At 37.8% G+C, this 25,123-nt stretch overlaps 1 protein-coding gene and 1 pseudogene across 1 annotated transcript in view; one reads left to right on the top strand and one right to left on the bottom strand.

Moving 5' to 3' along the window:
• Nucleotides 1-2,404: 2,404 nt before the first annotated feature.
• The window catches only part of LOC124775230 (acyl-CoA Delta-9 desaturase-like), a 45,395-nt gene continuing 22,676 nt past the window's right edge, over nt 2,405-25,123 (bottom strand). The window contains exons 3-5 of the mRNA XM_047250067.1: nt 24,918-25,123; nt 15,282-15,467; nt 2,405-3,155 (exon numbers count right to left, since the gene is read on the bottom strand). Of these exons, the coding sequence (XP_047106023.1) occupies nt 2,849-3,155; nt 15,282-15,467; nt 24,918-25,123 (699 nt within the window). The 3' untranslated portion in view covers nt 2,405-2,848. The remainder of the gene's footprint in view (nt 3,156-15,281; nt 15,468-24,917) is intronic.
• LOC124778702 lies at nt 9,979-10,096 on the top strand (annotated as a pseudogene).

Raw genomic sequence — 25,123 nt, 5'->3', positions numbered from 1 at the left:
TCAGCTGGGACAATCTCTTTTTGACAGATGTTAGTGTAATCCAATAGTTATAAAAGATCACATCCTACAAAAACCTGATACACCTGAGTACAATGAATGTAAAGTCATTTAAATGTCATTTCGAGATATTGCCACCAGTCGCTTCATATTTCTGAGAAGATTTCATCAGTGAAATTCACTAAGGAAGGCTGTGATCTCAAATAAGATTTTCTAGTACTTTGTATTTCAGAAGAGGACTGTTGAGCTTAGAAATACTCTAATGGATGTTCTGGTTACTTTCTATTAACTATCACATTATCTCAAACTATGCTTCCATGAAATGAATCTTCAGTCAAAATAATGCACTGACATCTGGTTCCTTAGAAATCTTTCATTTCATGTCAGATGGTAGGGAGGAGGGACTCAAGCAAAGCCATTCTTTGGGTGTTTTCCATTTATGAAGCTTTGATTGATTTGAAATATGAGCTTGTCCATGATAAATATCAGATCTTACAATTAAATTGTTTTCTCCTTTGTGATTAGTTTTTAACTTATTTAAATGCATATGGAAGTACTGAACCTTCATTCAACATTAGTTCCAATTTGATGTTCACATTTACTGATGTAGCACATTCATGTCATGTACTGGTTTATATATAGGAAGCTGTTAATAAAAACAGATAACATGTTTATTTATCATATTTAATTACATCATTATATACACAAGTAACACATATCAACTTTATGAACTTTAATTTTGAAGCTGCTCTATTAAACAGGGTAAAATGCTACATTAATAATTACAGACAACATATAATGTCTACTGTTCCAGCAAAACATTCTTACGTGTATTTAAAAGTAATGACTTGCTGATTATGTGAATGTAACAATATGTTGTGCAACTGGTACATACATTTTACTTAAAGCTATCATCAAAGAAAAAACTCACTAAATGGGCACAGATATGCCTTAATTTATATGTGACAACCAACATATTGGTCCATCACCAGTAGATAACATATCTGTCCTCTTGTCACCGGATTCTTTGGCATCTTAAGGTCTTATGACCTTATACAGGAAGGGCTTTAAAAATTTACAGTTACAGTTGGATGCAAAGAAAAGTGCAATTAAAAGAAAAGGAAACACATATAGCTATGTTCTCAATTACTTCTAAGCTACGAGTAGATGACATTTGTTACAATACATGTGATTTTAATATTTTTATTTATTCTCATACTTGGCAGTCTGGTTCATGTCCCAGTTTGGTACTACTATGAATGGTTGTTGTACATAGCCTTCAGTTAAACTGAAGATCTGTATAATATGTCTCAGTATTACAGATTATTATGCCCACATTTGATAAGGATGTTTTTATGCCCACAAGTTTTGTTCACTGCGCACGCAGTAAAAACTTGCATGGTGTCATTATGGGAAAAATTTGATATGTGTAAAAAAACATGTTTCATAATTAATCTAGTCATGTTCAAATTAATTTTACAGCTCTGACAACATTGGTCACCAGCAAATGTACTTTCCAGAGGCCTCAGCAAGTTTAACCTAATATTTTAGTAATAGCAACAGAAACATTTGACATTAATTTTTCAGAGAACTATTAAACTGACTACTTTTGAAGTAGATATCAATGTTATCACTGAAATATGTTGTATTTCTAAGTATTAAATAAGCACAAGGGTACAGAGACAAAAATTATGAACACAAATTATCTTTTGCAACAGTGTCCTTGACCTCCAGTTGTTATGATGACAATCATCGGAAATGAATCATCTTGCGCAGAATTTAAACGTAGCCATTTATCAATCGAGAAAATAAATTTCCCTGTTCAAGATTGCAATTTTCTTTTACTCAGCAGTAATATTCAAAGTTATCAATGATAAAATAGAGACCTTAATATCTTCAGTGAAGCCTATTTTTGAAAATGTTCTTCATTCATTAGATCCACTGCAAAGAAACTTTATTGTGCATCTGACCTGTCAGCTGTCTACAGCTTACTGTTTCTAGCTAACTCCTAACATTGTCATTGGACCCCATCAGTTAAGAAAGAAAGAAAGGCATTTATGGCATTCAACTGTTTTGCATTTCTGAAAAGATATTTCCTTCACATATGTGATCAGAAATTAATAAATACCAGGGAGGGGATCATGACATGAGTGGCTTGTACTAGACAACTATGTGATAAACCAAACAAAATAATTAGTAATTATCTAATTACATTCATCTCATAAAAAGAAAGTTTATGAATTATCACATATCGAGATGTACAAGAACAGCTGTGAACAGTTATAAATACCTGTTGTCATATCATTAGAACTAAAAGAAAGGAAGCGGTATGCTATGGTAAAAAAATTTGTCGATGAGGCTGATATTATGCAGCAACTGCATTGGATTGAAATAAATAACACACATGTAACATACTTCTTATTGGGTACTACAATGCACCATACAGGAAAGGATTCTACTTCAGTGGAAACAGAAATCAAAGTTATACTGTATACATGTTTCACACTTAATTTTTTGCTCATCACAGAGTCCTTTAATAACAAACATAACTTCTTGTGTTCTTTGCTCACGTGGTAGCCCTTAAACACATAGCCATTAGGCCCCAATGTAGTGGCAGTATCACTGTTCCAAACTATGATAAAACCACCATTACAGCCAATGCATCTTGTGCACTTGTGTCTGCATGTACACAGCAAGACAGAATTGAAGAAATGGAATTAATTGTGATTTCACTACTACTTAGGTTTCATACAGTTTTTTTAGCATATGGTCCACTTCTGCATGAATCACGCAACTCACACATGCCAAAATCGAACGCAGCCAGATGACAACACTGCAAGCTTGGTCAGTCTCATGAACCACCTGTGGCAGGTGCTTTCTGCAGGGACAAGTCAGTGACATCATTTTGGCGGTACACAGGGTGAGAACCATCGCCATTCATCAGTGCTGTCCGACGGACTAGGTCCTCAGAAGGCACTCTTCTGTCGTACACCATACCGAGGCGTGCGAAGAGGTCCAAAAACAGGGTGGTAACATTGAAGCCGTATGCACCCAGCTCAGCTGCCTTGTAGTCCCAGGGAAAGGCATGATGGTAGTTGTGCCACCCCTCACCCATTGCTAGAAATGCCACCAAACGGTTCTCCACTGGGCTGATACGCCTAAAAGAAATGAGAAAATCAGGTTGTATTAAAGAGGCAAGAAGTACAATTTGCTACTAATACATGGGATGAGCTATGAGGTCTTTGATGTCACACATCATTTGATGCCTTAAAGATAATGATAATCTTTTATCTCTCCGACTACGCTTGACAAATGTCCCATAAAATAACAACAATTGCGCTTGAAAGTCTCTGAGGCAAGCAGAATGTTTTCAAGAAACAGTCATCAATTTATTTTCTTTTTCTTTTTGAATGATTTGTTGACATAGAAAAAAATCAAAACTCAATATTTTTCCAGATTACATACTAACAGACCATGTCAGTGGCATACTGAAGTCAGAAAACTGCTGGACTTAATAGTTTATTTTCTGTAGCTCTTGAAAGATAGCATTAGAAGTAAATGTGAAAGATTTGTTAGAAAGAAGGCAGTTGGTTCACATCAGCAGAGGCTACATGGCCAACAGTAACCTTCATATTTTTCATTGCTGTCATGCTCTCAACAGTCGTTTTCTTTTTCTTTTGGTGTTGATGATGAAATGATTTTGTCATTTGCATTAACTACAAATACAATAAGATGCCCAAAGTATGTACAACCATTAAATTTTCTCTCCGTGAAGCCTAAAGATTTTCTTGGTGAGGTGGGGAAGAGTTGCTAATACCTGAGTACAACAGCTTTCAAAATCAGCACCTCTCTTGGATCAGAATATGAAAAAATGATTTTTCCGTCATAAGTATATGCATTACATTGGACTAAATGGAAAAATGCAAGGAGATCAAGGTTGCAAAGAAATGACACTCCTCGGACTCATGTTTGTCAAGGCACCTCTTCCACCTCTTTGTTTGAATACTAGCAAAGTTGTCTGTCTTATTTATGTATGTATGAACATCTCAGCTATTTGGTGAGCTGTTAGCATTAATCCTTAAAATAATTTAATGCTGATTACTGGTATTTAGCTTGGTGCATAGTGGTAAGAGTGATATTCGATGGTATTGGTGCAAGGGTCTGGGGCATTTTTTGGGACTGAGCTCAGACTGCTATTTTTGTTAATACAATATTTACCCAATATAAGATGATGCTAAATATGAGATGACCACCTTCTTCAAGAGATTATTTGAGAAAATTTTATTTTTAAAATATTCCAACAAATCAAAATTACAAAATTTTTCTGATATAAAGTATCTCCCTAAAAAGTAAACATTATGCCTATCTATTGAATGTCTTCATTTTCATAATACAATAAGAAATAAAATAAATAAAGAGTAATGGTTTACATTAATTTTATCTTCACTCTCTGTTATGCTTATTATCCAAGTCAGTTGCTGTGGTATCACTGTTTTTAACAAAATAACAGTAATCATCATCATCACCACACACCACACTGAGGGTGTCATTATCTAGCATGCTAGTTTCAGCTAACCAATGAGAAGTGAGAAAAGAGGCCATGTATTTCTATATGTGAGCAACACAACCCTGTTTGTTGTCACAAATATCTGGGCCACAACATGATCTTGCAAATTCAGAAAGCATTTACCACACAATGATCAAGTCTCCAATAAGCATTTTGATGCATGTTATGTACACTGTTGTTGGCTGGTACTTGTATTTGAGTTTTCATTTTTGTCCTATATTTTTTTTTACTGCATCACAGTTTAGGTATAGTGTCATGTTTGATGGCTTAGGAGACCAGTTCAAAAATGTTCAAATGTGTGTGAAATCTTATGGGACTTATTTGCTAAGGTCATCAGTCCCTAAGCTTACACACTGCTTAACCTAAATTATCCTAAGGACAAACACACACACCCATGCCCGAGGGAGGACTCGAACCTCTGCCGGGACTAGCCGCACAGTCCGTGACTGCAGCGCCTGAGACCACTCGGCTAACCCCGCACGGCACTAGAAGACCAGTCCTGACATGAAATATGTGGCCGTATGAATTACATATAGCAGAGGATGGAAGGTGCAGCAGGACCTGGCGAAGTTCGCATTTCTGACATTTGTCGTTTTTCAGTTTCCAACATTTCTGCTCAAAATGTAAAATAGCAGCTGAAGTTGTTGGTTACTTGCAACATTAGCTACAAATATCACACATGAAGAACAAAAGTGGAAGGAATGTCCTGTATATAACTTTTACCGATATTTGGCTGTTTGTTCGAAGTATTTCATGATTTTCGATTGATGGTTGGGGGGAGGGGGGAAGAGACTTAATAGTACGGCTGAAACTGCTATGAGTGGATACCAGTGAAGTGAGCAACAATAAAATATATAATACTGATTGTGACAAATATTTGGCTGTTTATTCCAAATAAATTGTTATGTTATTTCTAAGGTTATGGTGATTATGGTGCGACCGGAGAACACAGTTCTTTCCTCCTCCTCCCCCCCCCCCCCCCCAATACGTAGTGAATTGTGCATCTACATTGACAAGAGAAAGTGACAATATTTTTTCTCTCTTGCTTCCAGACACTTTGTCTGGCTACTTTTCTCCACTGGCTGTGCAGAACCAGTAGCTGACTTACCCCCTTTGGTTCCCTTCACACTTCATGGCGAGCACTGACAACATTGCTCCATTAAACAAAAGTACTCCTCTGACTCATATCTAGACTTCTTCAGTCCCCTGCAGAAAATTATACCATTGCTGAATATTTGTCCAATTTTAAACTCTGTTGAATTCTGACTACAAATGAATTCAGGCAAACTGCACTATAAATGTGGTAGATGTTCATAAAAAGCCAAGGTACATGACATATATTCCCTTGGTTGGCAGCATGACAATATCTGCTGTCCACATACCCCTCTCCTCTCCACATTCATCCTTGTTTTTGGCCAAGTTCGTGTCACTGTTCCGCCCCCCCCCCCTCCCCCCCTCCAATACTTCTGAATCCTTCAAAATGATTCTGCATGTGACATCAACTTGCAGCTAGTAAGTAAATTTAAGATGATCCTGTATTTTTTTAATGGTGAATTTTGGCAAAAGACTCATGTTATAATTGGGTAAGTATGGAAGTAAAGTGAATGCAAGAATTTATCAAAAGCTTTTTTCCCCATGTTATTACCATTCCAGTAAACTTTTCTGTATCGGCATGGTAATGTTCCTATTTGAAAGGCAAGGTCCAGTGGACAGTGGTGCAAATAAAATTTGGTGCATTTGCTGGATTGACCTGTTAAAAAAAGAAACTTGAACTCCAAACAATGTATATTGGACAGGCAGAGTATTAGATGCAAATCCAGTTCACCCACATAAAACATTGCAAAAGCCACTCAAAATGCTTTAGAATAAGATTTAACTTATTACATTTTTAGTGCCTCAAAAATAAAATGGGACTCTTTCCTGAAGGGTTTTCTTCCCTTTCCTCAGTCATGAGTCTTTCAGATGGGCTGATGTTGTCTTCCATCTTTCTATGTTGTGTGCATCTTTTTATATAGACGTTACACAATCTTCTACAGTTTCATCTGCATCTGTATGATCTGCCTTTATTGTTTTCTCCTCTACTGCTCCTTCCACTGGCAGTTAATTCTTTGGAGCTACAGCAGAGGTCTCATTAAACTATCTTCCATAGATTTCTTTCCTCATCTATTCTTTCGAGTACTTGTCCAATTTTTACCTTATCTCTCTGCTTAATTTTTGACATTTACTGACAGCACCATGCTTCCAGGTTCTTATTCACCAGAATTTTGGTGATCCACATTGTATGTCCATACAATGCTGTGTTCCAGATGTACACTATCAAGAACTAATTCCTTAGTTCCATATTGATATCTAATATCGGTAAAGCTATTTTACTAAAGAAAGCTTTATTTGCTGATGCTAGTGTACTTCTTATACCTTCTTGTCTTCAGCCATACTTAAGTTTAAACACTGTAATCTTAAGCAAGTATATGCCATGTGTCATTAGTTTCATGGTAGACTTATATGGAATGAAATGCCATTTTTATACAGACAAGTGTCACTACAAAGTGGAAGTAGTCTATTACATACACATAAATGGCCATAATGGCAATCAGAAAACTTTGATGAATGATAAATCACAGTCACATCTTTTTTTTGTTAAGGGGCATACTGTGGTTAACATGTCACTAATGGCTCATGTGTTGAGATGTCTATCAACTTAAATGTACCAATAACAAAAATTATACAAAAATTACATTTTATTCAAGCCACATTTGAAAAAAATTTGTAATAATTGTAACAGCTGGTAACCAGTCTGCCCTGAGTTTCATTTTATTCTGGACACCTTCACAGCAAAGACCATCCCTCTTGACTGTTTAAGGCAATTTTGTATTTCTTGTTTACTGAATGAAAATGCACAAGTAAGCAGAACATGTAGGTCTTACTTCTTCACTTGTGCTATCTAATAACCCAAAACTCAGACTGTGAAGCAACTATTAGCTCAGGCAAACCAATGCACAACAAGATGTCCAACAAAACTCTAAACAGAAATGTTCACGCATCAAGAAAAACAAAAAAAACTCCTAATTTACGCTAATTGCTATGGAAAAAGACTCTCTGTTTTTCTCCATGAAAATATGAATTTAGATTATTCGATGTTTGCTAAGCTCAAACCTGGAGCCATATTCAGTTCTGTGGTAGAAAACGCAACTGTAGAAACAAATGAACGTAATAAAGATGACTGCATTATACTTGTAGGTGATGTATACAGAAATGAAAGCGAGTCACCACTGAGAAGTTATAGAAAGTTATTGCCACAATTACACCACACCAATGTTATCATAACAAATGTGTCAGTATGATATAACCTTCCACAGTGGTCTTGTGTTAATAGGGAAGTAGAAACTCACAATTCAGTGCTACAAAAACTATGTGAAAAATCCAGCTATGTGAAATTAATAGATGTTAGGAAAATCAACCAAGATAAACACATCCAGCTTGGACTACACACAAACAGGAAGGGAAAATTAAGGTTAGTGAATAAAATAAAAATTCTACATGTCCCATTCACCAACAAGAAGGAGCGATCAACCAGGCAAACTAGATGTATGTGAACCCTGTGACCCTGTGCACACAATGTAATCATACATGTAGAAGATAACTACAACACCAAAGATAATCTTGGTTCCACTCTGACAGAACACAACTACATCCACAGACGTATACATAGAATCTTGGCTCGACTCTCACAGAACACTACAACATCCACTGGCATATAAAAAGAGAAGAAAACCAGGCTACACTTATAGGATACATCTGAATGTGCAGTACCTTACAAAGAAACTCAGTATACTACAGGTATTTGTAATTGAGCTTTCATCACAAGTGTTAGAGTTAACTAAACCTGGTCTATAATGTAATGAAATTCAGTATTAGAAGCTAGATGGTTATGTACTGGTAAATATTGATTGCAGGAAACAGCATAAGGGTGGAGGTGTGGCAATCTTTGTTAGAGGACATAGTCAATCTAAGAGACCTACTTTTACTGAGCAATATAGTGAAGAGGGGATATTAGACATATGTGGTACTGCAATTCAGTTATAAGAGCATGGAGTCAATGCAGTGAAACAAAGTAATAGGAATATACAGGCCATCTTGTGCAGATGTAATCCATTTTCTTAGCAGTTTCAATACCATAATTAGGCAAACTGGTCTCAGTGACAATAGTATACTTGGAGACCTTAACACTGATAAATCTCCAACAACATAACTAGCATGAAATGTGTAGGTGTATTAACTTCATACAGTCTTAGAAATAAAGTTACAATGGATACCAGGGTCTCAGATTCTATTTCTACTGGGATGGATTATGCAATAATTAACAAAACTGTGGAAGACACTGTTAAGTGTAGTAAAATAGCCTTTCATTATGCAGACCACCTTGCACAACAGATAGAATATAGAAAAACAGCTCCTAAAATAATACCAAAAATTTTGAAAAGAAATGTATTATGAAAAATAGTAAAGTCAACTCTTTGAAAACTGAACTAGCTGAGGAGAAGTGCAATAGAATCTACCACGCGGAAGGATCAGATAACAAATATTTTATAATGTCCTATTGAAACATGTTGTTTTCTGTTATCCCATTAAAGAAATGCAGACAGGGCCAGTACACAGTCAGAGTGGAAGAAATTACAAACTCAGACTTCCAACCAGCCTTGTTAAACTTGGGCAAAATATTAATGACCTAGATGTCTCGCACCCCAAATCAACAAGACCTCATATTTTCAAACAAAAATATAGCACAGCTAAGAAAATCTTTGTAGCAGAACTTTCAAACCTTAGAAAACAAGTCCAAGGTAATGAAATCTCACAATCTACAAATGTAAGCAAGGCATCCTGGAAAGTGATCAATAAGTATCAAAGGACTGTTATTCATTATACAGGATGGTAATATTATAAAATAACCAACAACATTATGTAACATTTTTAATAAACATTTCATATCACCAACAAGAAACCGAATATACATTTAGAAATGCACTGAGGGCCATCAAATCACACCCCTCAAGCAGTGAGTTTTAACTCTGATGATGTTAAAGAAAACGATATAAGCAAGATAATCCTCACATTAAAGAACATATACACAGCTGGATGGTATGGTATGTCGAGTTTAGTAGTAAAAAATGAATAAAAGGAACAGTTAAATCACCAATGTACCTCATAAACTGTAGTATTATCCTAGTAGTGTAAAAATAAGAAATTTTAAACCAGTGCATAAGAAGGAGAGTAAAAAAGAGGTTTCAAACTCCTACCCAGTATCACTGATCCTTGCCTTTAGTAAGGTTTTTGAAATGGTTATCCTTCCTCAGTGCTCTGCTTATTTTACAAAGAAAAATTGTTAACAGAAAAACAGCATGGCTTTAGGAAAGATTGGCAACGGCCTTGCCGCAGTGGATACACCGGTTCCCGTCAGATCACCAAAGTTAAGCGCTCTCGGGCGTGGCCGGCACTTGGATGGGTGACCATCCGGGCCACCATGCGCTGTTGCCATTTTTCGGGGTGCACTCAGCCTCGTGATGCCAATTGAGGAGCTACTCGACCAAATAGTAGCGGCTCCGGTCAAAGAAAACCATCGTAACGACCAGGAGAGCGATGTGCTGACCACACGCCCCTCCTATCCGCATCCTTATCTGAGGATGACAAGCCGGTCGGATGGTCGCGATGGGCCACTTGTGGCCTGAAGACGGAGTGAGTGTTTAGGAAAGATCAGTGCACAACTACTGCAGTTGCTGAATTTCGCCATAAAGTGCACAGTGCACACCCTCCTGGACCACCATAAAGTGTACACCCTCCTGGACTAAGGTGGGAAGATAGCAGGCATGTTCTTAGATCTTTCCAAAGCCTTCGACTCAATCAACCATGGGTTGCTCATTAAGAAACTGAAGGCTTACACCATCAAGGACTCAGCTATGCAATTACGGACAACACACCTGACAAATTGCAAATGGCATATTAAACTTTCATGTAAAATTAATAATAAGGAAATAGATTTCCAGTCTTCTAGAGATACAGTAATCCAAGGGATACCACAGGGATTGATCCTTGGTTTGTCAATGACACAATACAACCCTTCAATTCACATATAGTAACCTATGCTGATGATGCCTCCCTCTCATTTTATGAAAACTAAGGGTGTGACAGAAGTAACCACATATTTTCTACACCAGGGTCTAAACACCAATATCAGTAAATCCCACCTACTAACATTTAAAACAGCTGGTTCTCATGAGGCTGAAATAAAAAATATTTGTGGTATTACATCAGCAGAAGCAGATAACATTAATTTTATTGGTGTCCACCTGCACAAAAATCTCTGTTGGGTTAACAACATTGCTTTTGTACTTATCAGCAGTAGTTTGTATCTGATAAGTCAGCTGGAAAAAACAGTTGCAAGTCGAACACTAAAAATTATTTACTGTGGAACAGTTTATCCATTTCTTAATTACAGTATTGAACTGTGGGGTCGTACAGCAGACCTGCACCTGAATAGAATATCAGTATTACAGAAAAGAGCCTTTAGGTTAATGCATAGACTAAACTCCAGAGAGACCTGTCATGAAACCCTTGTGCACCATAAATATCTAACAGTGCACTCCTTGTATTTGTATAAACTTACTATATTTTTTCTAAATAGTAAAAACAAAGTAAATAAGTGCAGTGATATACATAATTATGAATCTAGAAGTAAGGGTAACTACTTCAGGCAGAGGACAAAATTAGAAATGACTGACAATAGGTCTTATATTAATAGCTAGATATGGTTCAACAAGATGCAACATGCTTTGAAAACTTGTGAACCAAGGCTGTTCCACAGACAGTTAAAAGCCTTCTTAGGTAATAAATGTTTATATTCACTCAGTGAATTCTAATCTACTTGCCCTCTGTTGTAACATGTAATTAGAATATTAATATGAATGTATGTGCCACTATTGTATGATGTCTGCAAAAGTCATCAGCTTGATGGCCTACGTGCAAAAAATGTAAATAAATAAATTGTTGTCATGAAATTCACTAATGATTCAGGCAATCTGCCCAGCTCTGATGCCAATATGAGTTACATTCACAACCCTCTTGATATGCCACTACAGTAAACATGATTACATTTCCCTTTACCACAGCAAAGTGTGCATAGCTCATAAACAATAAGTTAAATAGGAAACGATATTGTGAAAAGGATAGTTGCTACTCACCATATAGCGGAGATGCTGAGTCACAGATAGGCACAACAAAAAGACTGTCAAAAAATGAGCTTTCGGCTAACAAGGCCTTTGTCAAACAAGGCCTTGTGTGAAAGCTCACTTTCTGACGGTCTTTTCGTTGTGCCTGTCTGTGACTGAGCATCTCTGCTGTATCGTGAGTATCAGCTATCCATTTCATAATACTGTTACAGTCCTTCTGGATTTTGCATTGTTTGAAGTTAAATAGGAAAATATGTTCCTGAAGAAAAGCTGATCCTCTGTAATCCATGATTCCTCAAATTTAGCATATTAGAGTCTGAAACAGCCCACATATTTTGCAACATAAGTTTTATAATATTAATAATAGTAATAATTTTTTAGTTACTATTATTATTATATCATAAAAAATATTTTATTATTTATTTCCTCTGGTGTGGGCCTTCAGATGATGACATACCAATTTCAGTTTTTCATATTTTGTTCCTTACCCTATAGTACTCCTTCATCCTTTCACTGTATTGATTTTTCCTTTCCTAAGTATGTTTTGCATAGTGAACGCATTATTGTGGCCAAGATAGACGTGAAGCCCATGCCTACTACAGTAGTACAAATTTATATGCCAACTAGCTCTGCAGATGATGAGCAAAATTGATGAAATGTATGATGAGATAAAAGAAATTATTCAGGTAGTGAAGGGAGACGAAAATTTAATAGTCATGGGTGACTGGAATTCGAGAGTAGGAAAAGGGAGAGGTGAAAACATACCTGAATTGATGAAATGTATGATGAGATAAAAGAAATTATTCAGATAGTGAAGGGAGACGAAAATTTAATAGTCATGGGTGACTGGAATTCGAGAGTAGGAAAAGGGAGAGGTGGAAACATAGTAGGTGAATATGGATTGGGGTAAGAAGTGAAAGAGGAAGCCGTCTGGTAGAATTCTGCACAGAGCCGAACTTAATCATAGCTAACACTTGGTTAAAGAATCATAAAAGAAGGTTGTATACATGGAAGAATCCTCGAGATACAAGAAGGTATCAGATAGATTATATAATGGTAAGACAGAGATTTAGGAACCAGGTTTTAAATTGTAATACATTTCCAGGGGCAGATGCGGACTCTGACCATAATCTATTGGTTACGAACTGTAGATAAAAACTAAAGAAACTGCAAAAAGGTGGGAATTTAAGGAGATGGGAGCTGGATAAACTGACTAAACCAGAGGTTGTACAGAGTTTCAGGGAGAGCTTAAGGGAACAATTGACAGGAATGGGGGAGAGAAATACAGTAGAAGAAGAATGGGTAGCTTTGAGGGATGAAGTAGTGAAGGCAGCAGAGGATCAAGTAGGTAAAAAGACGAGGGCTAGTAGAAATCCTTGGGTAACAGAAGAAATATTGAATTTAATTGATGAAAGGAGAAAATATAAAAATGCAGTAAATGAAGCAGGCAAAAAGGAATACAAATGTCTCAAAAATGAGATTGACAGGAAGTGCAAAATGGCTAAGCAGGGATGGCTAGAGGACAAATGTAAGGATGTAGAGGCTTATCTCACTACGGGTAAGATAGATACTGCCTACAGGAAAATTAAAGAGGCCTTTGGAGAAAAGAGAGCAACTTGTATGAATATCAAGAGCTCAGATGGAAACCCAGTTCCAAGTAAAGAAGGGAAAGCAGAAAGGTGGAAGGAGTATATAGAGAGTCTATACAAGGGCGATGTACTCGAGGACAATATTATGAAAATGGAAGAGGATGCAGATGATGATGAAATGGGAGATACAATACTGCATGCAGAGTTTGACAGAGCACTGAAAGACCTGAGTCAAAACAAGACCCCAGGAGTAGACAACCTTCCTTTAGAACTACCGACAGCCTTGGGAGAGCCAGTCCTGCCAAAACTCTATCATCTGGTGAGCAAGGTGTATGAGACAGGCGAAATACCCTCAGACTTCAAGAAGAATATGATAATTCCAATCCCAAAGAAAGCAGGTGTTGACAGATGTGAAAATTACCGAACTATCAATTTAATAAGTCACAGCTGCAAAATACCAACGCGAATTCTTTACAGACGAATGGAAAAACTGGTAGAAGCCGACCTCGAGGAAGATCAGTTTGGATTCCGTAGAAATGTTGGAACAGCTGAGGCAATACTGACCTTATGAGTTATCTTAGAAGAAAGATTACGGAAAGGCAAACCTATGTTTCTAGCATTTGTAGACTTAGAGAAAGCTTTTGACAATGTTGACTGGAATACCCTCTTTCAAATTATAAAGGTGGCAGGGGTAAAATACAGGGAGTGAAAGGCTATTTACAATTTGTACAGAAGCCAGATGTCAGTTATAAGGGTCGAGGGGCACAAAAGGGAAGCAGTGGTTGGGAAGGGAGTCAGACAGGGTTGTACCCTCTCCCCGATGTTATTCAATCTGTATATTGAGCAAGCAGTAATGGAAACAAAAGAAAAATTTGGAGTAGGACTTTAAATCCATGGAGCAAAGGATTTGGAAGAGCAGTTGAAGGGAATGGACAGTGACTTGAAAGGAGGATATAAGATGAACATCAACAAAAGCAAAACGAGGATAATGGAATGTAGTCGAATTAAGTCTGGTGATGCTGACGGAATTAGATTAGGAAATGAGACACTTAAAGTAGTAAATGAGTTTTGCTATTTGGGGAGCAAAATAACTGATGATGGTCGAAGTAGAGAGGACATAAAATGTAGGTTGGCAACGGCAAGGAAAGTGTTTCTGAAGAAGAGACATTTGTAAACATTGAGTATTGATTTAAGTGTCAGGAAGTCATTTCTGAAAGTATTTGTATGGCGTGTAGCCATGTATGGAAGTGAAACGTGGACGATAAATAGTTTCGACAAGAAGAGAATAGAAGCTTTCGAAATGTGGTGCTAGAGAAGAATGCTGAAGATTAGATGGGTAGATCACATAAATAATGAGGAGGTATTGAATAGAATTGGGGAGAAGAGGAGTTCGTGGCTCAACTTGACAAGAAGAAGGGATGGTTGGTAGGACATGTTCTGAGGCATCAAGGGATCACAAATTTAGCATTGGAGGGCAGCGTGGAGAGTAAAAATCATAGAGGGAGACCAAGAGATGAATACACTAAGAAGATTCAGAAAATTGTAGGTTGCAGTAAGTACTGGGAGATGAAGAAGCTTGCACAGGATAGAGTAGCATGGAGAGCTGCATCAAACCAGTCTCAGGACTGAAGACCACAACAACAAGAAGTATGTTTTGAACTTATTCTTTCTTCCTTCCTTCAAAACCATTCTATCACACTTTTACTCTAAAACTGTCCCCCTATATCTTCTAGTTTTTTTATTACTTATCTTATTTTATTATTATTTATTTATTGGTTATTAAGTAATTTTAGAAATACATAATAACAAATGCTTCCCATGACAGTGTTTGTCATGAACGTATTGATGCCACATGTTACTAAGTACTGGTATGAATCTGCAGATCTCGATCAAATCATTATAACCCACCTGTCATAAGGCTTGTTGCCCCAGATATGTGCAGCACTGTTGACTAGCCAGGTGAAGTTGAGGCTACAGGCATACCGGATGATGGCATTGACGACCAAGGATAGATACCAGTCTTCAGCCCACAGCCACACAGGGATCATCACAGGTAGGTAGAAGCACAGCATGAATTTCAGTGGCCTAAAGTACCTGCAGGCATAGATGCACACAATCCATAACCACATGCCCCTGGGATACATATTCAGTGCTGAGTTTAAGCAGCTGTAAATGAGTAGTAGGCCTACACACAACTGGTGGAGAACTAATTTTATATTATTATTCTTTTGTATTTAACAATCAAAGATTGATTGCAAGCACTTGATTAACAGCTAATCCACTGTGTGCCATGGGCAATTGCTTACAGTTGAGAGCTCTTAGCTTCTTTAATGTAAATCATAATGTATTAAAAGTTGACACTGATTCAATATAACACATCGACTGCAACATAAGATTGCTTGATTTTTTTTCTCTTAACATTCTCCATGTGGTTAAGTTTGTGGTACTCCATTATGTAGTGATGGTGAATGATAGATGACACAGTGGTACGGAGTACCCAGCATGCTTTATTTTATAGGAACTCGATACATACAAGAATGCATGACATAACAGGCTTGAATCACAGAGCGAACTGCCTATCACTCACTGATATTGTGAACCATCTATTGCAGTGAAATAATAGTTTTATGAAGAACTACTTTCATGATCTAATCTTACCAAACTTGATATGAAAGCAGTGCTACACATATTTTCTAATTCTGTTAAAAACAACCTGTTCATGATTAGATTAGATGTACTTGTGTTCCACTTGATCCATAGTGAGGAGATCCTCTGGTATGTGGAACATGTCAGAAATCAAGAACACACAATAAATAGTTACAAAATAAGAACATATGTTAAGCTTGTTTACATATACAAGGATATAAAACCTGTCATCAAATATTAAATGCTCAATACACTTAGGTGCATATGATAATGCTTAGGCTACTATAGCCATACATCATCAAATAAAAACAAATTAAAATAAAATAAAAACATTTTACAGCACTTATTTGCAATGAAGGCATTACTGCACAAAATTTGTATGGAAGCCAGACTCTACATGATATTCTCATTATGTAATATTATTAATAACATAGAAACATCAATTGGTTCTGCTAAGAAATTCATCATTGTAGCAGAAGGAGTTGACTACCTATAAATGCTTTAGACTCTTCCCAAATTGAACTTTATTATTAGTTAAACTTTTTATGGTTGCTGGCATTTATTGAATATATATACTGCTGAATAGTGGACACCTTTTTGAAGTAAAGTAAGTGGCTTTAAGTCTTTGTGGAAGTTATTCTTGTTTCTAGTATTGATTCCAAGAACTAAGCTATTGGTAAAAAAAGATTATTTTTAATCACAAATTTCATTAAGGAATAAATATTTTGGGAAGCAGTAGTTTGTATCCCTAGTTCCTTAAACAGTCCTCTGCAGGATGTCCTTCAGTTAACTTCACAAATAATTGTTTTTGGGCTTGGAAAACTTCAGCTCGGCTTGTTGAGTTACCCCAGAAAACAATCCTGTATGATTTTATGGAATGAAAGTAAGCATAGTATGCTGAATCTGCACTTCAGTGTCTCCCAGCCATTCATGCCATATGACTTCACTATATTCAGCATGCTAAACACATTAATCCCTCTACTTGTTTTAGTTGCCCTTGGAACTTTAGTAATCATGGTTGCTACAACTGCCTCATGGTCTCTGGCACAGTTTTCAGTATGGATATCATCAAAGAGGTCGGGTCTCTTCATTGCTCTTAGGTTGGTCATATCATGAGTGAGTGTATGCAATAACTAGGTAGTTGTCACAGGCAACATTTAGTAATTTTTCATAGGATATCTTGTCACATCCACCACTTAGAAAACTGTAATTTTTGCAGTTGACTGGTGGATGATTAAGGGCTCCTCCAGTGATGACAGTATGATGGGAACTTACATACTAGTGAAATGGAATTTTTTCCAAATATTTCTGTACCTGACTATAAGGACCCATTGTAAGTTTGTGCCTATCCTCAATACTGAGTCTTGTGCAGACTATCTCATATGTAGTTACAATTTCTGTATCAGTGGATCTGAGCTTCTTGTTCTCTGTGGTAAATACCACCATTTACCTTTTGACTATGCTTTCAATATACACTTAGATTTACCTAAAAAATTTCACTGCTATCAATTTTGAGTTTTTAATGGCTTTCTGTCAGTGCCACCTCTTTTTGGGAGCACTTCCAACTCTGGCACTTTGTTGTGAATGCTTCAGCAGTTAATCACTGGGTATCAAGTCAGGATTACAAGGATAAGTTCTCCACGACAGCGTGAGCAATATCTGTGTGTGTCCACATGTTGTGCTGGAAGATGGTCTTCCCCAGACATTTATCGTACATTGAATGTTGTAATGGATCATACCTCCCCTGGTTGTAACATAGACCCTAACTCCTTCTGTTAGGTTAGACCAAAGTCTATAAAACAGCCATGGACTAGTCAAGGAATAAAGGTATCCTGCAAGTCAATAAGGAACCTATATCTATCAGTCAGAAACAGCTCTGATGTAAAAGCTATAGATCAATACAAAACATACTGTGGAATATTGAAGACAATAATAAGCACATCAAATCACATACATTGTCAGAAAAGGACAGTCACATCAGATAATAAAATAAAGACAGTATGGGATATAGTGAAGAATGAGTCTGGTAGAACCAGAGATGTAGAGGAGCACATAGCATTAAGAGTCAACAATACATAAGTAACACAAGTGTGCAGTGTTGCAGAACTTTTCAGTGAGCACATCATAACTGTTGCTGAAAAGATAGGGTTCTTAGGTTCAGTACATGCTGCTATGTAATATCTCAGACCAATCCTACAAATTACTACAGTAATACGAGTATGACCCTCACAATACCAGTGGAACTAATGTTCACAATAAAATCCTTAGAGTCCAAAAATTCAATATATCAACAAAGTTGATTAAACAGTGTGCCTCTGAGTTTAGTGACATTTTAAGTTATTTGTGTAGCCAATCTTATCAGTGGGACATTTCTTGAATGGTTGAAACATGCTGAAGTTAAGCACTGAACTTCACATAAGAAAGAAGATAATGAAATACCACTAACTTCCATCCAATTTCACTTTTGCCTGCACTCTCAAAAATTTTGGAAAAGATAATATACAGTCATCCTCTTTACCATTTGACCATAAATAAAATATTGTCCAAGTCACAGTTAAGATTTTTAAAGGGTTCCAATATTGAGAAGACTAACTACACATCAAATGAGAATGAGAATGTACTTAATTCATTAGATAATAAATTACAAGTTACTGGTGTATTTTGTGACCTGTTAAAGGCATCTCAATGTGTAAATCACAATACCCTTTTATGTAAATTAGAATATTGCAGTGTAGCAGGAATACTGCAAAATGGTTCAAATCCTATATCTCTGACAGAAAACAGAGGGTGTCAATAGGAAAGAGGCACATATCAAGGCATCAAGCATCATACAACTGGGAACCAATAACATGTGGTGTTCCCAAAATTCCATCTTAGGGCCCTTACTTTGTCTTGTGTATGTCACTGAACTTTTATCAGTAACATTGCCAGATGCCAAGTTTGTTTTGTTTGCAGACGATACAAACATTGCAATAAATAGTAAATCAAATAAAGCCTTAGAAAAGTTGGCTAATGAAATTTTCATGGGCATAAATAAATGGTTTCTAGCCAATTCTCTGCCATGAAACCTTAAAAAAACATACTATATGCAATACAGAACTTTTAAAAGGTTTCCTGTCATTATATGCCTAAAATATTACAACCAGCAGATAGAAGAAGTATACATCTTTAAATTCTTGGTCTTACAGCTGGATAATAAAATTGACTGGGAGGGGAATACTGCAGAACTGTTGAAGCACTTAAACAAATCTCTTAACTTCAATGATCTGATGGGAACCAGTGTAACCACCTCAGCATGGCTTTTGACAGCATGCTAAATAAAAATCAGTACTGATGTATCTCCGTAAGGAACTCTAAACATTCAGATCTGTAAAGCAGCATGTAAAAGAACTGTGGCTCAGACTTATAAGAATAGATGACCATTCAGTTGATAGGTATACACATAGTTTATGGTGGGATGGATGCTACATGGTTTACAGTTACTGTAAAAAAACTTCCAAAGAAACAGAGAGTACTGTATAATATGCGTGATACAAAGCATGAAGATGCTGAATGAGACACATTTGGCTCTCAAGAAGGCAATATGTGGTGCCTTCATTGACCACTGTAGCAGAATATTATCAAAGGATCTCTCCCAAAATCCAAAGAAATTCTGTTCCTGTGTAAAGCGCTATAAAAGTTGGTGTTCAGACACTCAGAGACTGAAATTGAAGGTAGCAAAGCAAAAGCAGAAAAGCTGAACTCAGGTTTCAAATGTTCCTTTACAAATGAAAATCTGGGGGTATTGCTCCAATCTAATTCTCGTATTATTGAAAAGCAGTACAGATATTAGTATCAGTGGTGTTGAAAATCAATTGAAATAGCTAGAATTGAAGAAGGCCCCAGTAATCGGTGGAATCCCTATCAGAATCTGTAATGAATTTGTCACTATGTTAGTCCCTACTGTAGATCCCTTGAACAAAAAAAAGTCGAGTAGTACAAAGAAACTGCAGGTCACATACGTCTACAGGTAGGGTAGCAGAAGGATCCACAAAATTACTGTGCAATATCCTTGACGTCCACTTGTTGCAGAATCTTAGAACATATTCTAAGCTCAAAGGTAATGAGCTATTTCAAAAAGGATGGCCTCTTTCATGCCAACCACCATGGATTTGGAAAACATCGATCATGTGAAACCCAATACACACTTTTCATGCATGACATACTGAAAGCTGTGGTAGTTAGGCAGGTGCAGTATTTTTCAATTTCTGTAAAGCATTTGACTTAGTGCCACACCAAAGCATATCATCAAAAGTACAATCAGGTGAAATTTGTGACTGGACTGAGGATTTCTTGGTAGAGAGGATGCAGCAAGTTATCTTGGGTGGAGAGTCATTGGCAAACGTAGAAGTAACTTATAGAGTATTACAGGGAAATATGTTGGAGCCATTCATATTCTATATTAATGGCCTTGCAGATAATGTTAACAGTAACCTCAGATTGTCTGTAGATGATGCATTTATCTGTAATGAAGTATTGTCTGAAAGAAGCTGCATAAATATTCAACCACACCTTGATAAGATTTGAAAGTGGTGCAAAGAATGGTAAAATTGTGGATTTAAAAAGAAAGCAACTCACACATATGTCTGAGTGTAATGGTCTGTAGGGATATGAAATGGAACGAGCATGTAGGCTTAGTCATATGGAAAGCAGGTGGTAGACTTCAATTTATTGGTAGAGCACTGGTGAAATGCGATCAGGTTACAAAGGGGATAGCTTAAAAACCACTGGTGTGACCCATCCTGGGATTGCTCAAATGTGTGGGACCCATACCAAATAGGACTACCAGGGAATACTGAATGTATACAGAGAAGGGCAACAAAAATAGTCACAATTTTGTTTAACCCTCAGGAGAGTGCCATTGAAAAGTTGAAAGAACTGAACTGACAGACTCTTGAAGATAGATGAAAACTCCCGAGAAAGTGCACTAACAAAATTTCAAGAACTGGTTTTAAATGATGGCTCTAGGAATATACTTCAACCCCTATGTATTGTTTCCATAGAGGTTGTGAGGACAAGATTACATTAACTTTAGAAAGCACAGAGGCCTTTAAACAATGATTCTTCCCGAGCTCCAAACTTAAATGGAATAGGTAAAAGCTCTAATAACTGGTACAATGGGATGCATCCTCTGCCACGCATTTCACAGTGGTTCACCGAGTATAGATGTAAATATAATTAGTGTAATCCTTTTTTTGGGATCGCAAGGGAGTAACATGTTGGATGTGTTGTAATTTCCTGGATCACTCAGTTAGTGATGAATTTTGAAACGTTTTAAGTTGGTTTTTGCAGAATAACTGGAGTCTATCTTCGAGCACCTGCCAGTTCAGGTTTTTGGCAGTGTTGTGACACATTCCCGTGGGTCAAACAAACCTGTGACTATATGTGTTGCCCTTCTTTGTGTACATATTATATCCCCTGACAGTCCTATTTGGATGTATCACACACACTTGAGCAATAGTCTTTGATGGGACCTACAACTGCTTTGTAATTGTTCTCCTTTGTAGGCTGCTTGCATTTTCCCAATAGCATGTCAATGAATATAAATCTGTAACCTGTCGTACATATGAATGAACCTAAGGGATCATTGTATTTTATACCTGCAAAAATTGTTACAATCAGATATTAGAATGAACTGGTTCCACTTGTGGCACATTGACTTTATGGTAATAGAAAACTATGATTATGTGTTTTGTGAAGTGCCATATTTTACAGTTCTGAACAATTAAATAAATTGCCAGTCTCTGTGCAGCCTAAATAAATCTTTCAAGATCTGACTGAATACTTGTATAGCTTTTCTCAAACAGTACAAAGAACTGCAGTATATCTGAAGTTACTATTAATGTTATCTTCCAGGTGTTTAATATGTTAACATGCAGCACGGTTCCAGTACACTTCCCTAGGATGCGTCTGAAGTTACTTCTACTTGTGTTGCTGATTTCCCACACAAGATAACATGCTGCACCTTCCCTGCCAAGAAAACCTCAATCTAGTCACAAATTTCATTTGATATCCCATATGAACATGATTTCGTTAGTGAGCACTAATGTAATACTGAGTCAAATGCTTTCTGGAAGCCTGGAAGACTTTCAGGATGTTGAGTGAGAAAAGTGAGAGTTGGGTTCCACATGACCAATGTTTACGGAATGTGTGTTGGTAGACATAGAGGAGGGGACCTTATTGTATTTGAGCTCAGAATATGTACTGTGACTGTATAACAGACAGAATTGAAAGGAAATGGATAGTAGTTTTTGTGAAGCTCTTCTGCTACTCTTCTAGTAGACTGGTGTAACCTGTGATCTCCTCCAGCTGCTGGCTACAGTGTTTCTTTCAAGGAATCTAAGGTACACTGATCAGCCAGAACATTACGACCATTTACCTAATAGCTGGTATGTCCACCTTGAGCATGGATAACAGCAGCAACACATCATGGCATGAAAGCAATGAGGCCTTGGTTGGTCACTGGAGGGAGTTGGCACCACATCTGCACATACACATAAGCTAATTTTCATAAATTCTGGAGAGGGGGGCAACGAGCTATGATGCCACATTCAACCACATCCCAAATGTGTTAGATCTGGTGATTTGGGGGGCCAGCACATCAATTGGAACTTGCCACTGTTTCCCTGAAACCACTCCATCACACTCCTGGCCTTGCAACACGTGCATTATCTTGTTGAAAAATGGCACTACTATCGAAAACCGTGATCACCCTGAAGGGTTGTATGAGGTCTGCAACCAGTGTACGATACTCCTTGGCTATCGTGGTGTCTTGCATGAATTCCACTGGACCACAGATGCCCACGTGAATGTTCCCTAGAGCATAATGGAGCTGCTGCTAGCTTGTCACCTTTTCCACAGTATAGGTGCCAAGGAGCTGTTTCCCTGGAAGATAAGGGATTCACACCCTCCTGTCAGCATTATGAAGAAGGTATCAGGATTCTTCAGACCATGCAATGGTCTTGCACTATGCTAACGTCCAGTGCCAATGGTCACTTGCTCATTTCAGTTGCGATTGTCTATGTCGTGGTGTTAACATACGCACCTCTGTGGGTCGTCGGCTGTGGAGACCCATTGTTAGGAGTGTTCAGTCGACGTTAGTTCCACCACAGTTCATCGCCTGTCCTGTTTTACATGCCTGCCCAGCCTACAACGTCTGACATCTGTAACGAGAGGTGGCCACCCAACTCCATGATGTCTAGATGTGACTTCACCTTGGTTCTACCACACATTGAAGACACTCACAGTACCCCTTGAACTCCCAAGTTCTGCAGTTTACAAAGTGCTCGTGCTGAGCCTCTGGGCCCTCACAAGTCAGATAGATACTTGACTTCTCCATTCTACACATGGACAGTATGCTCACTGATACTTCATGGACCGTGCATGTATCTGTCTAGAAATCATTCCTCGCCAGGTGACACTGCTGTCACCTGGATGGGCTTATGTCAATAGTAGGCTGGTGATCATAATGTTCTGGCTGATCAGTGTGTATGATTCTATTTAGAATCGTATGAAGATCTACATCTACATCTACATGCATACTCCGCAAACCACCTTACGGTGCATGGAAGAAGGTACCTTGTATCTATACTACTCATTTCCTCTCCTGTTCTGTTCTCAAATAGAGCGATGGAAAAACAACTGTCTAAAAGCTTCCATATGAGCCCTAATTTCTCGCATCTTATCTTCATGGTATTTAACGCGAAATGTACGTTGGCATCAGCAGAATCGTTCTGCAGTCAGTGTCAAATGCTGGTTCTCTAAATTTGCGCAATAGTACTTTCTGGAAGAAACATCGTATTCCCTCCAGGAATTCCGATTTGAGTTCGAGAAGCATCTCCGTAATTCTTGAGTGCTTATTGAACCTACCAGTTCTAAAATGCTTCAGTGTCTTTCTGTAACCCGATGTGGGGATCCCAAATACTCGAACAGTACTCGAGAATGGGTTGCACCAACGTTCTATTCGCTGATGAGCCACACTTTCCTAAAATTCTCCCAATAAAACTAAGACGAGCGTTCATCTTCCCTAATGCCAACCTGAAATGCTCATTCCATTTCATACCACTTTGCAACATTACACCTAGATACATAATCAAATTGACTGCGTCAAACCTCACTCGACGAATGCTTATTCGAACGTTAGAGGACAGTTTTTCCTACTCATCCGCATTAACTTACATTTTTTTACATTTAGAGCAAGTTGCCATTCACCTCAGCAATTAGAAATTTTGTCTAAGTCATTTTGTACAATCCTACAGTCAGCCAACGTAGGATTCCACTGGTCCGTCGAGCTCTCTTCAATATTAGTGATTTCATTTGTTTCTCAGTTTACTTACCAGTCATCTTTTCAGTGGTGCAAGGATTAAACTGAGATAGCACACCTGGAATTACCTTTGTAAAGGGATATTTAAAGATGGGACTCAGCATTTTTCCTTTTGCCTTTCTATTTTCAGTTTCAGTTCCTGTGTTATCACGAGTGTCTGCTGAACACTAACTTTGGTGTCACTGACAGCTTTTACAGTGACCAGAATTTTTTTTTTTGGGTGGAAGATGTTTTTCTATAATGTTCTGCTACTTTACTCGTTGAAGTCGCCACACATTGCCCGTTTGACAATCAAACGAATTCCATTTATCATTTCTGTTGGGCAGCTGACGCGAACTTCTGCCACATGGGAATTTTCAGACTTACAAAACGGTGGGAGAGTTGGAGACAACATTGAAAAGTGACGGTGCAATCTGTAGATTAATACGAGTAGGTGGTTTGTCTAAAATACAAAAATTAGTACTGGTTGTGATCTGTTGCTTATGACTTTGAGTGTGAGCCTCGTATTGTTGACAAGAGAGCTGCTGCGGACTCACTTCTGGTGGAAGCGGACAACCGGGTCGGCGAGGATGTCGCTCATGTCGATCTGCTTGCCGCGGCGGACGACTTCCGGGTGCTTGCGCATCATGAGCCAGCCCACGTGCGCGAAGAAGAAGCCGCGGCGGGCGTTGTGCGGGTCCGCGTCCGTCTCGCTGAACTTGTGGTGCACCCGGTGGTCGCGCACCCAGTCGTACAAAGGGTT

This window comes from Schistocerca piceifrons, chromosome 2 (assembly GCF_021461385.2).
Source record: "Schistocerca piceifrons isolate TAMUIC-IGC-003096 chromosome 2, iqSchPice1.1, whole genome shotgun sequence".
In the NCBI taxonomy this organism is placed as follows: Eukaryota; Metazoa; Arthropoda; class Insecta; order Orthoptera; family Acrididae; genus Schistocerca; species Schistocerca piceifrons.
The sequence above is the reverse complement of the archived record's forward strand: the minus strand, read 5'-3'. Positions and strand labels throughout refer to the sequence as shown.